We start from the raw sequence: 16,795 nt of genomic DNA on the forward strand, positions 1-16,795 counted from the left end.
TCCACACGGGTCAAGGAGGCCCGGGGTTTGAACCACAGACCTCCCATGTGGTAGACGGATGCCCTAACCACTGGGCCAAGTCCATTTCCCTGCATTTCTTTTTGATCTTTTAATTTTTCTCCCTTCTTAACCTCTACATAAAAGCATTTACTGTTTATTCACTCTTACATTCGTTCTAGTTTAGGCTTTATTTCTAAAATGATTATACAGTTCTTTCCTGAGTTCTGCCATCTTATTTCTGAACTTTTTTTTAACTTTGATTTATGTTGTTCTTTTATAAGTGGCATTGATTTCCTAATGATTTTTAGGATGTTTTAAAATAGATTTTTGATCTAGTCTATGCTTACATCATTATAGGGTATTTCCATTATATACAAGATTGCTATCCTATTCTCCATTCCTCTTTTCCTTTATAACTTTAACTGGGATTTTACCTTGGTAATTTTGTCTCTCATGTTTATGTGAAATTAGTTTTCCTGAATGTTTAAAAGACAGTGATATAAAAGGTAGTTTTTCCAACTTTACAGAATTCCCTCTTCTGTTATTTTTATATAGTGTTTAAAAAATATAGTAGCTTGCATTCTAAGATCTCCTAGCTGTTCTTCCTGCCATGCTTATCTGAACCTTCACCTTCCTTCCTTTCTCTCTCCTCCCTCCCTATTATTGTCCCTGCCCTACTCAATTTTTATGTTATTCTTGCTCAATTTTGCTTCCACCCAGTGTGATGAGCCCTGACTGGTAGATTCATTCTGAGAGTTCAATGGGGTTAGAATGCTCTACCTCTTCTGTCTTTACCATGGATATACTGTACATGTCCAATATTGGAATGGGCAAATACCTACTCTCCCATTTCACCTGCTGCTCTTAAAATAGCCCATCACTTGCGGCGGACTTGCCCCTGTGGTTAGGGCGTCCGTCTACCACATGGGAGGTCCGCGGTTCAAACCCCGGCCTCCTTGACCCGTGTGGAGCTGGCCCATGTGCAGTGCTGATGCACGCAAGGAGTGCCGTGCCACACAGGGGTGTCCCCCGCGTAGGGGAGCCCCACGTGCAAGGAGTGTGCCCCGTAAGGAGAGCTGCCCAGTGCGAAAGAAAGTGCAGCCTGCCCAGGAATGGTGCCACACACATGGAAAACTGACGCAACAAAAAGAAACACAGATTCCCATGCCACTGATGACAACAGAAGCAGACAAAGACGATGCAGCAAACGGACACAGAAAACAGACAACCGGGGTGGGGGGAAGGGGAGAGAGATATAAATAAACAAACAAACAAATAAATAATCTTTTAAAAAAATAGCCCACCACATTATCCAATAAATAACTGAGGCTAATTTGGAGTTCCCATGCTCTTAAGTCTTATGAGATACCCCAGTGACTCTCTTGCTTATTCTGCATAGACAGTGATGCTGTGAAGGTCTCGCTGTTACTAATGGCTTGGCTTGTGCTTTGGGGATGCACAAGGTGAGTTTCACGGACAATTTTATCCATGTTTTTGGATTTTCTACCTAGTTTCTGTCAATTAGTGAATGGGTATTTAGAGGGAGTAAAAAATATCTACGACATAGACACAGCCATCTTCCCAGAAATTCCTCCTGAAACCAAATTTGAAGCTAAAACACAGCAATTATTCTTTTTTTTTAAATATTCAATATATACCTTTTTATTTTTTGACACTTATGTATAGCACATTGTAAGAGGTGTAGTATCCCTGGCCCACCAGAAACTATAATGCTAGTAGAACTGTCAAAACTTGTATTAACCAAAATACCCCACACATTTCCAAATATTGTAAGAGGAAAGAGAAGTATTATCCTGGTTGAGAACCACTGAAAAGCTAAATTAGCTCAGAGTAAGAAAGGAGGAAATATGGTCCAGAAGTTTTCAATGCTACCAAGATGGATAGAAAATGCAATACTTTATTAAAAGGCAAACTAAAAGTCCATTCTTCTTTCCCTTTGAAATTTAGCCGAAACTAAACTAGTTTCTTCTTAATAAAATTAGACTTTATAATTTGACTATTCTATCAGGCACTAGGGAGTTTTCTTGAAGTTTAAAAAAAAAAAATTTATAAGGTAATCTTACCGATTTGTTCCATCTAGATTTGATTTGTGGATGAAATTAAGTTTTGCATCTGCCCAATAAAGCTTTCGTTCTTCATAATCCAAGGTCAGTCCATTTGGCCAGTAAATTTCAGTGTTTATTATAATGAATCGACTTGAACCATCCATTCCAGCACGTTCTATCTTTGGCACTTCTCCCCAGTCTGTCCAGTACATGAACCTAAAAATCACAAAAACAATAAAGCCATGACATAAGAAGATAACAGGGAAATACTTTGTAATTATCACTATTGAATAAAGAAGGTTCGCTCAGGAACACAAACTAAAATCCACAGAATTTTTGTTATTCAAATCATAATAATCTACCATTTTCTAACCACCATGGCAAAAACTGATTCAAAAGGGCATCACCAAGGATGTGAAAAACCACTGGCTCAAAGTCTATTGGGAAACAGAATAGTGACACAGATTCAATGTATCTCCCCACAGATTACTTATTAATGACAGAGGAAAATGGAAACTCTGAAGAAAATAAACATAGTGCACACCACCTTAATGAAGTCATCTAAGTTAACAACATTAAGGTCACAAACTATTATTATGCACTTCTTAATGTGATGTACTAAAAAAAGGGACACAGTATTTCTTACGTAGAGTCTCTTATGAAGTATTCTTTACAAAAATACATAAGCTGAATCAAATTGTGAGGAACAGAGAGAACCACATTGAGAGACATTCTATAAAACAACCTGCCTTTGAAAATATCATTGTCATTAAAAGTCAAAGAAAGGCTGAAGAAAATTATTAGAGGACAATAAAGTGATATGACAACTATATGAAGTACACAATCCTGTACCAATCCGGTGGGGGAAAAATGCTATAAAGCTGCTGTTGGGAAAACTGGCAAAATATGATGGATTGTTACATTATATAACAGTACTGGAATAATGTCAAATTTTCTAAATATGGTAGTTGTATTGTGGTTAGGGTATAGAGAGTTCACTGTACTATTTTTGCTATTATTCTGTAAGTTTGACCATTCCTCGAAATAAAAAACAAAAATCTTAATCTCACTTCAAAAGGAAAAAGAGAATTTTCCTTGATATAAAGATAAAACTCCTAATGTTATACTTCAATTAAAAGCCTATATATTAAAAGTTTATGAGGGGAAAGAAGATGTGGCTCAATCAATTGGGCTCCGGTCTACCATATGGAAGGCCCTGGGTTCGTGTCCCGGGGCCTCCTTGTGAAGGCGGGCTCGCCCGCATCCGTGGAGACCTGTTGGCCCGTGCCCACGGAGAGCTGGCACGGCAAGATGACACAACAAAGGGAAACAAGCAGACATAAGAACATGCAGCAATGGACACAAAGAGCAGACAGCAAGCAGGCAGAATTAAAAAAAGAGGTTCATGAGGTAAATGGATGTAGCTCAGCCTACCATATGGGAGGAGCCAGGTTCCATCCCTAGGGCCTCCTGGTGAAAAAAAGAAGAAAAGAAAGCATGCGTGTGCAGTGAGTCAGTGCCCACGTAAGTGCCTGCATGTGCCTGTATGGTAAGCCAGTGCCCATGCAGTGAGCCAGTACCATACAAGTGCCTGCATGGTAAGCCAGTGCACATGCAACTAAGTCACACAACAAGATGATGATGCATCAAAAGACAGACAAGGGAGAGTCAAGGTGAAGTGCAGCAGAAACCAGGAACTGAGGTGGCACAGCTGACAGGGAACCTCTCTCCACATCAAGGGTCTCTAGGATCAAATCCCACTCAATCCCAGAGGAGAGAAAATGAGAAGAGAAGACAACACAGACAGCAAAAACAGCAGGGTGGGAGGAGGGAAAGGGGGTAAAATAAACAAATAAATCTCTAAAAAAAAACTTAATGAGGGAGGCGGATGTGGCTCAAGCAACTGGGCTCCAGTCTACCATATGGGAGGTCCAGGGTTTGATTACAGGGGCCTCCTGGTGAAGGAAAGCTGGCCCAAGTGGAGTGCTGGCCCAAGTAGATAGCTGGTGCAGCAAGATGATGCAACAAAAAGAGACACAGTGGAGAGACAATAAGACACATAGCAGACCAGGGAGATGAGGTGGCGCAAGAGACTGAGCACCTCTTTCCCACTCCAGAAGGTTCCAGGATCAGGTCCCAGTGCCACCTAAAGAGAAGACAAGCACACACAGAAGAACACACAACAAATGGACACAGAGAGCAAAAAAAAGTTTAATGAGAATACTGTGAACATATTAACAATACTGAAATGTATACCTGAATGTAATTAAAAGGGGAAATGTTAGCTTGTACATATGGTAAGAATAAAACATTTTTTAAAAATCCATGGAATTAAACTACACAGTGAACCCTATATACAGGAAAACTAACCTTCAGAAATGAAGGTAAAATAGATATCCCCAGATTAACAAAGTGTGAGACAATTTGTTGGCCAAAGACCTGCCTTAGAAGAAAGAGCAAAGTAATTTTTCCAGGCTGAAAGAGAGTGTTAATAACTTTTTTCACACGAAGAGACAAGCGGGAAACAAAAAGATAATTATGTAATTATAAAAATTTTTTAAAAAGACAGTACAAACATTGTTTTATCCTTTCTTCTCCTAACAAATTAAAAAGCAATTGCACAAGCTAATTATATAATTGCATTATTGGGCTTATAACATATAAAGGTGTACAAACATATCGTTTTCTCCCTTCTCCTAACAAAAAAGGCAATTGCACAAACTAATTAAATAATTGTATTATTGCACTTATTAACATATAAAGGTGTAGTGTACATACACACATGAGAATGAGGACGCAAAACAAGGGGAAAGGAAGGAAGCTATATTGGAGCAAGAAAATTAAACTGGAAAGTAGCTAAAAACCATGAGAAGAAATAAAGAGTCCCAGAAACGGTAAATATATATGTTAATATGAAAGATTCTATAAAAGCAATTTTTCTCAGTTATTGTCCTAGCTTTGTCAAAAGACCTAAGACTGGGGAGCAGGTGTAGCACAGTGGTTGAGTGCCTGTCTCCCAAGTTTGAGACCCCAGGTTCAATCCCTACTACCTCTTTTAAAAAAATAAAAAATAAAAAAAGGCGTAAGACTATATAAAGCATTATTATAACAGTTTTAGCAGTTTTGTAACATAAAGAAAGAGGAAGGAATTAATATTGGGGCAAAGTTTTTTATTTTATTGGAATTAAATTAGTATAACCTGAAGTATACTGTAATAATCTAAAATGTATATTATAATCCGTACAACAAATACTAAGAAATCACTCAAAAATCACTGCTATAAATGTAAAGGCATTAAAATGATCACTAGAAAATATCTAATTAATACAAAAGGAGACCATATATTGGAACAGATGAAAAAGATATAAGACCTAAGGAAAATAAAGTAGCAAAATACTAAATGTAAATAAAGTCAAGTCAAAAATAACATTAACATAAAAATGAACTAAAGACTCCAATCAAAAAGCAGAGATTCTATGGACAACAGATGACTAATATTATGTCAATATTCTTTCAGCATTTGTAACAAATGTGTCACAACAATATAAGGTGTTGATGGTGGGGCAATGTTATGGAATCCTGTATAGTATGCATGATTGTTCTTTAAAATTTTGAAATTAAAAACAAAAAACAAAAAACAAGACCCAACTATATGCTGTCTATAAAAGACACACTTGGAATCCAAAATACAAATAAGTTGAAGGTAAAGGGTCTGGTTGGAAAAGATATATAATAATGACTTTAACAGGGATGGAGTAGCTATACTAATATCAGACAAAGTAGAATTTAATGGCCCAAATATGTTACTAAAGATAAAAAGGGAAATTATAATAAAAGGGGCAATATCAGGAACAATTATAAACACAAAAGCACCTTATAATAAGGACCAAAAAAATATGAAACAAAAAATGACAAAACTGAAGGAAGAAATAGACAATTCAACAATAGTCAGAAACCTAGTATTTTCTCAAGAGAAATAAAAACATATGTTTTCTCAAGAGAAATAAAAACATAAAGATTTGTCCAAGTTCAGAGAAGCTTTATTCTTAATAGCCAAAAGAAACTGGAAACTCCATCAATAAGTGGATGGATGACCAAAATGGTGTCTTCACACAATGCAATCCTGTTCAGCAACACAAAAGAACAAACTGCTCCTACACACAAGTGTAAATTTTTAAAATTATGTTGAGAAAAGAAAAAAAAAAAGCTAGACACTGGAGTATATATCTACCATAAGATCCCATTAGATGATGTTCTAGAATCAACAAAACTATTCTATAGCAATAGAAGTCAGGTTGTTGGTTGCTAGAATGTGATTATGGATTGACTTTAAAGGTGCTTAAGAATCTTTCTAGAGAGAAGTGGTGAAACATTTTGCTGGGTAGTGGTTACATGGACATATGGATTTATCAAAGTCCATTAAGCTATATACTTACACATACGTTTATTTTTGCACATAAATTATATCATAATAAAGCTGCTTAAAACATGAATAAGAACAAGACAGTATTTTTAAATAGCTAACTCAATGGTCACTTCCTCTCTCTAGCTTTTCCCTGCTTGCCAAGGCAAAGTCAGTTATTCCCTCCTATGAGTTTGATATACTGTTGAATTCCATTTGCTATTATTTTGTTGACGGTTTTTGCATCCATATTCATAAGGGGTTAAGGTCTGCAGTTTTGTTGTTGTTGTTTTAACCCTTAAGATGTCTTTATCTGGCTTCGGTATCAGAGAAACATTAGCTTCACAGGATGAGTTAGGAAGAGTTCCCCCAAAGCATATTAAAATGATTATACACCATGACCAAGTGGGATTTAAACACAGGCAAGCAAAAGTAGTTAGTTTTAACAAAGGAAAATAGGTCAATTTAATATGGAACATTAATAGAACAAAGAGAAAAATAAATACATAATCCTCTCAATCTATGTAGAAAAGACAGCTGAAAAAAAATTTTTCTTGATGAAAATACTAGTAATAGAAATATTAGAAAATATTAGGAATAGAAGAGATGATAAAGGGCATTTATGAAAACCCACAGCTAACATCATACTCAATGGTGAAAGACTGAAAACTTTCCCCCTAAGGTCAAGAACAAAACATTACTGCCTGTTTTCACCACTGCTATTGAACATCTTTCTGGAAGTCATAGCCAGAGCAATTAATTAGGCACAAAAAAGAAATAAAAGGCATCCAAATTGGGGAAAAAAAAAAAAGGTAAAACTGTCTCTATTTGCTGAGGAAATGATTCTATATATAGAAAATCCTAAAGAATCCACAAGAAACCTACTAGAGCTAATAAACAAAAGCAAAGTTGCAGTGTACAAGATTAACATGGAAAAATTAGTTGTTTATCTATACAACAGCAATTAACAATCCAAAATGGAATAAGAAAACAACTCCATTTATAATAGCATCTAAAAGAATAAATTATCCAGGAATAATTTAACCAAGGAGGTGACAGACTTGTACACAGAAAAATGGAAGAAATTAAAGAAGACTTAGGGAAACGGACTTGGCCCAGTGGTTAGGGCGTCCGTCTACCACATGGGAGGTCCACGGTTCAAACCCCGGGCCTCCTTGACCCGTGTGGAGCTGGCCCATCCGCAGTGCTGATGCGCACAAGGAGTGCCCCGTGCCACACAGGGGTGTCCCCAGCGTAGGGGAGCCCCATGCGCAAGGAGTGCTCCCTTAAGGAGAGCCGCCCAGGGCAAAAGAAAGTGCAGCCTGCCCAGGAATGGCGCCACCCACACTTCCCGTGCCACTGACGACAACAGAAGCAGACAAAGAAACAAGACGCAGCAAAGAGACACAGAGAACAGAAAACCGGGGGGAGGGGGGGATTAAAAATAAATAAATAACTCTTTAAAAAAAAACAAAAACTTAAACAAATGGAAGGATATCCCACATTTATGGATTGGAAGATTTAACATTGTTAAGATGTATGTACAACCCAAAGGGATTTACAGATTCAATATAGTAATGTAATCCCTATCAAAATTCCTACAATCTTTTTTACACAATGGAAAAGCCTATCCTCAAATTCATATAAAATCATAAGGGGGCCCAATTAGCCAAAACAATCTTGAAAAAGACAAAGTTGGAGGTCTCACTATTCCTAACTACAATACTTACTATACAAGTCTTAAAGAAAATATGGGGAAGCAGCCATGGCTCAACTGATAGAGTATCTGTCTACCATATGGAGGATCCAAGGTTCGAATCCCAGGGCCTCCTGACCCATGTGGTAAGCTGGCCCATGCTCAGTGCTGCTGCGCACAAGGAGTACCATGTCATGCAAGGGTGCCCCCGCATAGCGGTGCCCCACATGCAAGGTGTGCGCCCCGTAAGGAGAGCCTCCCTGCATGAAAAAAGCACAGCCAGCCCAAGAGTGGTGCCACACACATGCAGAGCTAACGCAGCAAGATGACACAACAACAACGAAAAAAGGAGCACAGTTTCCCAATGCCGCCTGATAATGCAAGCAGATGCAGAAGAACACACAGCAAATGGACAGACAGAGCAGACAATGGGAAAGGGGAGAAAAATAAAATAAATCTTAAAAAAAAAGAAAGGGGAAACCTTCTTAACCTTGGATTTGACCACAGATTCTTAAATATGACACTAAAAGCATGAGTAACAAAAGAAAATATAGAGGGGAGTGGGTGTGGCTCAGTGGTTGAGCACCTGCTTTGCATGTACAAGGTCCCAGGAACTCTCCTTTAAAAAAAAAGAAATTAAATAAATCAAACAAAATATTTAAAAATATAAATTATATAAATTAGACATAATTAAAACTTTTGTGCATCAAAGGGCATTATCAAGGAAGTACAAAGATAACCTTACAGAATGGAAGAAAACAGCTGCAAGTAATATATCTTGAAACGGGTTTACTATCCAAAATATATAAAGAACTCCTATAACTCAACAATAAAGATTTAACAATTTAAAAATGGGTTAGCGACTTTGTTTTTATTTCCTAACTACTAAAACAAATATTATACAATGGGTTGGTTTAAACAACGGAAATTTATTGGCTCACAATTTTGAGGCTAGGAAACATCCAACACGGAGATGTCAACAAGGTAATGATTTTTCCTGGAAGACCATGACATTCTGGGGTTGGCTGCTGACAATCCTTGGATCTCAGCTTCTCTGTCACATGGCAATGCAAATGGTGGTATCTTCTCCTTTCTCCATCAGGTTCCATTTACTTCTGGTTCTGACTGCTGCCCATGGCTTCTCTTTCTGTGTCCAATTTCCTCTGCTTATAAGAACTTCAGCCATATGGGATTAAGTCCCACCCTTATTCAGTTTGGGCACACCTTAACGAATAATGTCTTCAAAGGTCGGTCCTATTTGCAATTGGGTTCAAACCCAGAGGACCAGTACTTGGGACCTGGTTTTGTGGGGGACATGGTTCAATCCTCAACAGTCCTAAACAGACATTTCTCCAAAGAAGATAAACAAATTGTCAATAAGCACACGATAAGATGCTCAATATCATTAGTCATTAGAAAATGCAAATCAAAGCTATAATGAGATACTATTTCACATCCACTAAGGATGGCAATTATTTTAAAAATCAGAAAATAAGTACTGGCAAGGATGAAGATAAAAACTGGAAATGTTATACATTGTTGGTAGAAATGTAAAATGGTGCTGCTGCTGTGATCAAGTTTGTTCCTCAGGAAGTTTAGCAAAAAACTACCATTTGACCCAGCAATTTCACTTCCAGGTATATACCCAAAAAAATTAAAAACAGGGATTCAAACCAATACTTGTACACCAATGTTCATAGCGGTAATATTCACAATAGCCAAAAGGCAGAAATAACCCTCCTGTCCCATCAATAGATTAATGGATATACAAAATGTAGTACATACACAAAACAAAAATATTATTCAGTGGGAAAAAATGATTGACATTCTGATACATACAATATAAATAAATCTTGAAAATATTATGCTGAGTGAAATAACCAGACACAAAAAGAAAAACATTGTATTATTCCACTTATATGATATCCAGAGTAAGCAAATTCAGATAAGACAGCAGATTGGAAGTTACCAGGGGATAGGGGAGAAGTGGGAATGGGGAGTTACTGCTTAACAGATAAAGTTTCTGGTTGAGGTGATAAAAAGATTTTGGTAATGGATGATGGTAACAATAACCCACAATATTGTGAATTGTACACTTTAAAAAGGGTAAAAATGGAAAACTGAATATATACACACATATACGCTACCAAAATAAAATTTAAATTTAAAAAAATGCCACATGGCCTCAAAAACCCTGTGACTGTGAAATTACAGAAAACTTCTAAAATCACATCCATAATTAATGAAATCATGAAAGCCTATGAAGAAAAATTCTACCTCTAATTAAAGTGAAAAAGAAAAGTGTCAGGCAAAAATCACGCATCTTTTCTTTTTCTAACTCTTGAACCACTTCTTGTCTAATTCTGGTTAGTGGCTTAGACTTTTAAGTGAAGAAGAGGTTGAAGATTTCAAGGATATCTGCATCATGATAGATATCCACTATACTTGACTATTCTATCACATTTTAATAATTAAATGGTGTTTAATGGAAGAGGTTGACAAAAGCTTTCATTTTAAAGGATCTGATTTTTACAGAGAATGTACAGTAACCCTCTGAAAACAAGAGTACCACTGAGGTACAGACAAGAACATGGGAATGGCGGGAATGGCTATGTCAAGTGGCATCCTTGTTGGGACAATCTGCATCATAATGGAATTCTGCGTGTATAAGCATGGAGAAAACTAGATCCCTAAGAATGATCCTTAAGTACCTAGTTTCCTATTTTCACCATTCCTTTTTCCCAAGAAATCCTGAGCGATATATTTTTGAGGCCCTAAAAATATAATACAAATGAAATATTAACTGTCTGGAATGTCACCCTCATTCTAGATTTTCACAAATATCCTGATTCTTCAGCAGAGTTCAAATGTCACCCTACCTAGATGAAGGCATTTTCTTGACTCCCTCCAGCACACTATTCTTTGTTCTTCCAATACTCTGCACATTTCAAACAGCATTTCCAATACCATATTAGTGCTGCTTATATATGTTTTCCACACATTAAGATTCTAGGTAGTTGAGGACAGGGCTTTGTTTTATTCATTATATCCCTATCCTAAAACAATCTAATATAATGTCAAGCACAAACTCAGCACACAAATGTTTAATTAAGGGTGGTCTGTACTTGCCTGTTCTTTACCTAATTTACCTAATCTGTGTTTTATTAAGGAATGGGAAAATTTCACTTCAATGAATACTATCATTACTTCTATGCTCCAGTTTTAACAAGCTGTTTGCTATTCTTTGAATATGCAAAGGCATCAAAGAGTCTGACACACAGTGTCCCTCTTACTGAATGGTAGCTATTACCCACTTCCACACCTTGTCCCTCTGGCCAATAACTGCTCAGCTAGAAAGTACTTCCTTAAATAGCCAAGTAGATTGAATACTCTCTCCTTTGTGTCCCTACTGTACAGATTTCCATTACAGTACCAATTAAGCTTTACAGCACAATAGTCTCCCAAATTTAAAACTGTTTGTAGCTAATAAACCTAGATAATTAGTCTTTTCATTCAATAAACATTTTACAGTGGCTTGTCTTGGGAGGGTAGACTAGAATAACCTACTACTCAAACCAAGCAGCTAGTTGTTTTAATGGCCTGGTGGAAAGAATTTATTTTTTCAAGGTAAAATTATTGCAGACATGCTTAATGAGGACTTCAATTACCGGTCTGATATATTACAGGAATCCCAACATTAATTTCTGAGAAGAATTTTGTCCTTGTCCTTGATTATTCTCTCAGCTCACCTCCATAGAACTGCTTTTGCTTAACTGCACTTTTGCTCTGATATTTCAGGGACAAATGCCGAAGAAATTTGTCACTATGTATATCGTAAATATGTTGTTGAATATATAATAATCTTTATTACATTATATAGCAACTACTCTACCAGGACCAACGGTTTCATTGTCAGGAGTAAAAGTCATCTGTCATTTTCAGTGAATAGCTTTAGCTAAAAGCCACTAACTTTTATTTTCAAGGAAGTACAGGAAGCAGGTACTCAACTACTGAACTACATCCACTCCCCAATGAGAGTTGGTTTTTCCACTTGTTTTTTTGTTTTTAGAAGGTATTGGAGATCAAACCCAGGACCTCATACGTGGGAAGCAGGCACTCAGTCACTTGAGCTACATCCAACTCCAGACATTAACTTTTATAACTTGTATTTTATTTAGATTGGTTTAGAACCAAACTGGTGTATAAGTATATAAGAATTAACGGCATATATTTTGGTATGCTAATTTCTCTCCTAGCCTCATCTAACATTTTTAGCCTTATTTTCACATTCTTACTTTTCTTTTAATTTACTTTGTATAACTCTATTATTTCTATCTCTGTAAAAAAAATCTTAAATCCTTGTAAGACAAAGTATGAAAAACATTTTTCCCTTTACCTACTGGGAATTAAGCACTTTTCTTATTAATTGATATCTGCTCTCTATAAGTTATGGCTGTCAACTCTCCTATATATGTATTTTTCTAGTAATTTTTTAAAAGCCTTTTTGAAGATAGAGTTAAATCAATCTTTGTGATTTTTTCCAAAGTTTTTGTGCTTAGAAAGTCTTTCTTCAAAGATTAAAAATGTTTTCATTTGTTTAAATTTCCACTTGAAAAAATTTATCTATCCACAAATTTTCTGGAATATGAGGTATACCAGAAAGTTAGTTTTTTCTTTCTAAACAGAAAGTTTTTCTAATACCATTTATCCAATAATTAACGCCTTCCCCCTTGATTTGTAATCACTCCTTCTATCACAGAATGAATTGTAATATACAATAGATTTTCTAGACTACCTCATATATTGCTGTAAAATCTATTTTTATACTAGTAATATGTTCGCTTACAGATTTAATATTGACTCGTATTAATACTGACCTTGGACACCATGTAACAACAATTAAAATTTTTCATCTGTAAAATGTGTTATACTTCACTAATCAAGGTAAGGATTAAAATAAGAATATATATAATATACAAAGTATCTTTCCAATTGGCTCTTGTGCTTTAATCTGCTTGGAGTTCTCATTTTATCATCTTCTCTTAGATTTTTGCAATCACATACCCATGGTTGCTAATACTTATACCTCATATTGAAATAGAAACAAGAACAATAACCAACAAAGGAGCCAAGTAGCAACCCATTCTCAAACATACATTTTCAAATTATGTCACAAGCATGAATTATATTGATTGCATTCAAGTATAAGAGAAAACTTTGGATAAAATAACTTTTACTCAACAAGATAAAAATTTCTTTCTTTACAAACCATCTCACTTAATATGTGTAAAACACTGAGTAAAAGCACTTCCTTTACAAAAAAAAATCTAATACTTCCCTTATACTGTAATAATACACTTCATTTTAATAATGGGTGACAATAATGTACCATTCTAACATCCTTCACAGTTTACTGAAAACCCATTCTCTCTATATTTCATGAATTAACTGTATTATATGATTAGAACTAGAATTCTTTAATCCAAATAAATTCACACAAAATAAATAATACAGAAACTTAACTATTAAAAGGCAAGTCCTTAAAATTCATGATATCAGTTTGGTAAAATATACTAAGACTAATCTTTTAATCTCATTTATTTCAAATTTCCAGCTCCGGAGAGAACTTTTTCCCCCTTGAAATACCAGAGCCTATTTCTATAAGCGAGAGAGAAAAATGTAAGTCAGCACAGAAATGCATATGGTCTTCCTCAGTTTTCTTCATTTTTATTTGCAGTTTCAAACATGTTTACAACTAAACATAAAGTTAACATTTTTACAAAAACTTCCTAACAAGGAAAAAACATTAAGGGGGGGAGGGGGCAACCCAGGATAATAAATATCATGGAGACTGTGTAAATGGTGTTTAAGAAGAGACAAATCCAAGAATTATTTAGGGGGTAGAATCAGTAAGAATTGGAAACTGATAATGTGGGGAGTGAGAAGAAGGAATCTAGAATGACTCTTGGATTTTTAGCTTCTACAATCAGATGGGTAGAGTGACGGTTTAGTTGATCACAAATCCTGGTAATACTCTGATTACAGGATTTTCTTGAATGTGATCTTCTCAACACTCAAAATAATAGTTTAGATCACTTCTTAAGCCCCCATTAAAAGTAATGAATAACCTGGGTATTCCAACAGCTTCTTGCTTCCAGGCTTCCCATTCCCAGTCTTCAGTCCACTTTCCAGAATTCTCTGAAGTTAAACTTTCTATCACCATCTTCCCCAACTCCAATCTATTGCAGTTTCCTTGCATTACAGCATGAATTCCAAACTTATTAGCATGGTATACAAGACCCTTTCTATTATTTCTTCCTACTTCCTAGTCACCCATTTCTTACTATTGTTGTCCACCTAACTGCTAACAGTATGCCTTTTTTAAAACACAAAATCCCCTATAAAACAATCTTTGCTAAAAAGCAAGAGATACACAGAACACTATTTTTCAATTTACTGCAAAGCCACAGAAATTAAGACAGTGTGGCACAGGCATAAGGGTAGACATATATATCAATAGTTTAGAAGTGAAAGGCTAAAAATAAACCCCTCACAATTTATGGTCAATTGACTTTCAATGAGGATATCAAAACAATCTGGTAGGGGAAACTAGTCTTTTTAACAAATGGTGCTGGATCAGCTGCTAAACCATGTGCAGAGGAAGGAATCTGGACCCCTACACCTCATTCCGAATACTAAAATTAACACAAAAGGGATAAGAGACCTAAATGAAAAGGTTAAAATTATAAAACTCAGACAAAAACAAAAGCACAGGAACGAAAGAAAAAAATAAACTGGCTGTCAAAAGCCTTATTAAAAACTTTTGTGCTTTCAACTGTCAAAAGATGGAAGCAACCTAAGTGTCTATCAACCAAAGAATGGATAAACAAAATGTGGTATATACATACAGTGGAATAATATTCAGCTGTGGGTCTGTATCTTACTCGAATCCTTGCATATCCTTCCTTGAGGTTCTCTTTTGTAATTGGTTCTTATGTGTATCCTCTCTAACCAAATTTTAAATTTAAGTGAATAAAGACAGTATAAATAATAGAAATACCCAATTTATAACAGATTTGCTACTATCTAACTTTGGTAAAGTCACTTAAAACATCTGGGTTTTGGTACTGTAAGCTACAAAAAGAGGGGCCAGGTATTGGTATATTTGAAGTTTTTCCTTAAAATTTTAATAAAATGAGGACTACAAGAGATTATTTCTAGTTTATGAAATTTATATTTCTATAACTATCTCCCCCTTTTATATCCATCATCACACTTTAATCATTCTTTTTTTTTAAAGATTTACTTTTTATGTATTTCTCTCCCCTTCCCAACCCCCCACCCCCCCCCCCCCCGAAGTTGTCTGTTCTCTGTGTCCATTTTGCTGTGTGTTCTTCTGTGCCTGCTTGTATCCTTGTCAGAAGCACTGGGAATCTGTGTCCCTCTTTTGTTGTTGTTAACATTATCTTGCTGTGTCAGGTCTCCATGTGTGCGGCGCCACTCCTGGGCAGGCTGGACTTTGTTTTGCACTGGGCAGCTCTCCTTACGGGGCGCAATCCCTACGCGTGGGGCTCCCCTACGCGGGGGACACCCCTGTGTGCATCAGCACTGCGTGTGGGCCAGCTCCACACGGGTCAAGGAGGCCCTGGGTTTGAACTGTGGACCTTCCATGTGTAGGCGGACGCTCTAACCATTTAGCCAAGTCTACTTCCCCCTTATTCATTCTTTCAACATTAGAAATGGGAGGGAAAAACTGCAGAATCAAATCTCACGACCATTCACTCACAAAACGTTCTGTCCTGTATACTTTGCATGGGGGAAGGGGTCTTCCAGGATCTAAACTGCATTCTGATATTTGAGGAAACCCCTACCTTATGAGGTAGAGCCACTTTCTAAAACTAAAGAAACTGAAAATACCAGGCTTTTGCTTTCCAAATCTCTTTGGTAATTGGGACAGGCGCATAAGACCTGTCCAACCTTAATTTTGAAAAACAAAAGCAATTCTTTCTGGGGAGGTCTCAACAATAGTGATGATTAATTCAATCCATTTTGTATTAATTAATCTTTCTTTAATCTGTTTTAAAATGGAGCACTGGTTGCAAATTTAGGAATATCTGTTGCCTCCTGTCAAAGAGAGAGTGCAAATTGTAGTGACCATGCCATGGCACCTTCAATGGACCAGCTCTGTAGAATGATTAGTAGTTATCATTCCTGGCTGCAGATTCCAAACCTGGTTTGAATATTGTTTAGGAGAGTCAGTAAATAACAATGCCCTCTTTTAAAAACCCTTTTTTGTTTAGAGGGTTTCTATTACTTAAAACTATAAGCACTAATATACATTCTTAAATCCAACAGTCACTCCAAAACATATTAACTCAGAGTTTAGACAGTCACTTCAACTCTTGTCCCAACAAGGCCTTATCTCTTAGAACCCCCATCACTTACAAATAGCGTATTTTGAGTCTCAAAGCTTAGCCCACAATCGTGACCCTTTTCTCACTACTAGCCAATGTCTACATTCATGAAAATGACTGGCAGGAAACAGTCAACCACATCACATGCTGAACCATGCTTCTGCATACATATCTAAAACAATCCTTGATGAAATCTGATATAAAGATAAGGGAACAA

At 36.3% G+C, this 16,795-nt stretch overlaps 1 protein-coding gene across 1 annotated transcript in view; it reads right to left on the reverse strand.

The window, feature by feature from the left end:
• The window catches only part of LRP6 (LDL receptor related protein 6), a 189,593-nt gene that overhangs the window by 106,432 nt on the left and 66,366 nt on the right, over nt 1-16,795 (reverse strand). Inside the window, exon 3 of the mRNA XM_058282808.2 lies at nt 2,085-2,282. Coding sequence (XP_058138791.1) covers nt 2,085-2,282 — 198 coding nt within the window. The remainder of the gene's footprint in view (nt 1-2,084; nt 2,283-16,795) is intronic.

Source organism: Dasypus novemcinctus, chromosome 20 (genome assembly GCF_030445035.2).
Source record: "Dasypus novemcinctus isolate mDasNov1 chromosome 20, mDasNov1.1.hap2, whole genome shotgun sequence".
NCBI classification, from domain to species: Eukaryota; Metazoa; Chordata; class Mammalia; order Cingulata; family Dasypodidae; genus Dasypus; species Dasypus novemcinctus.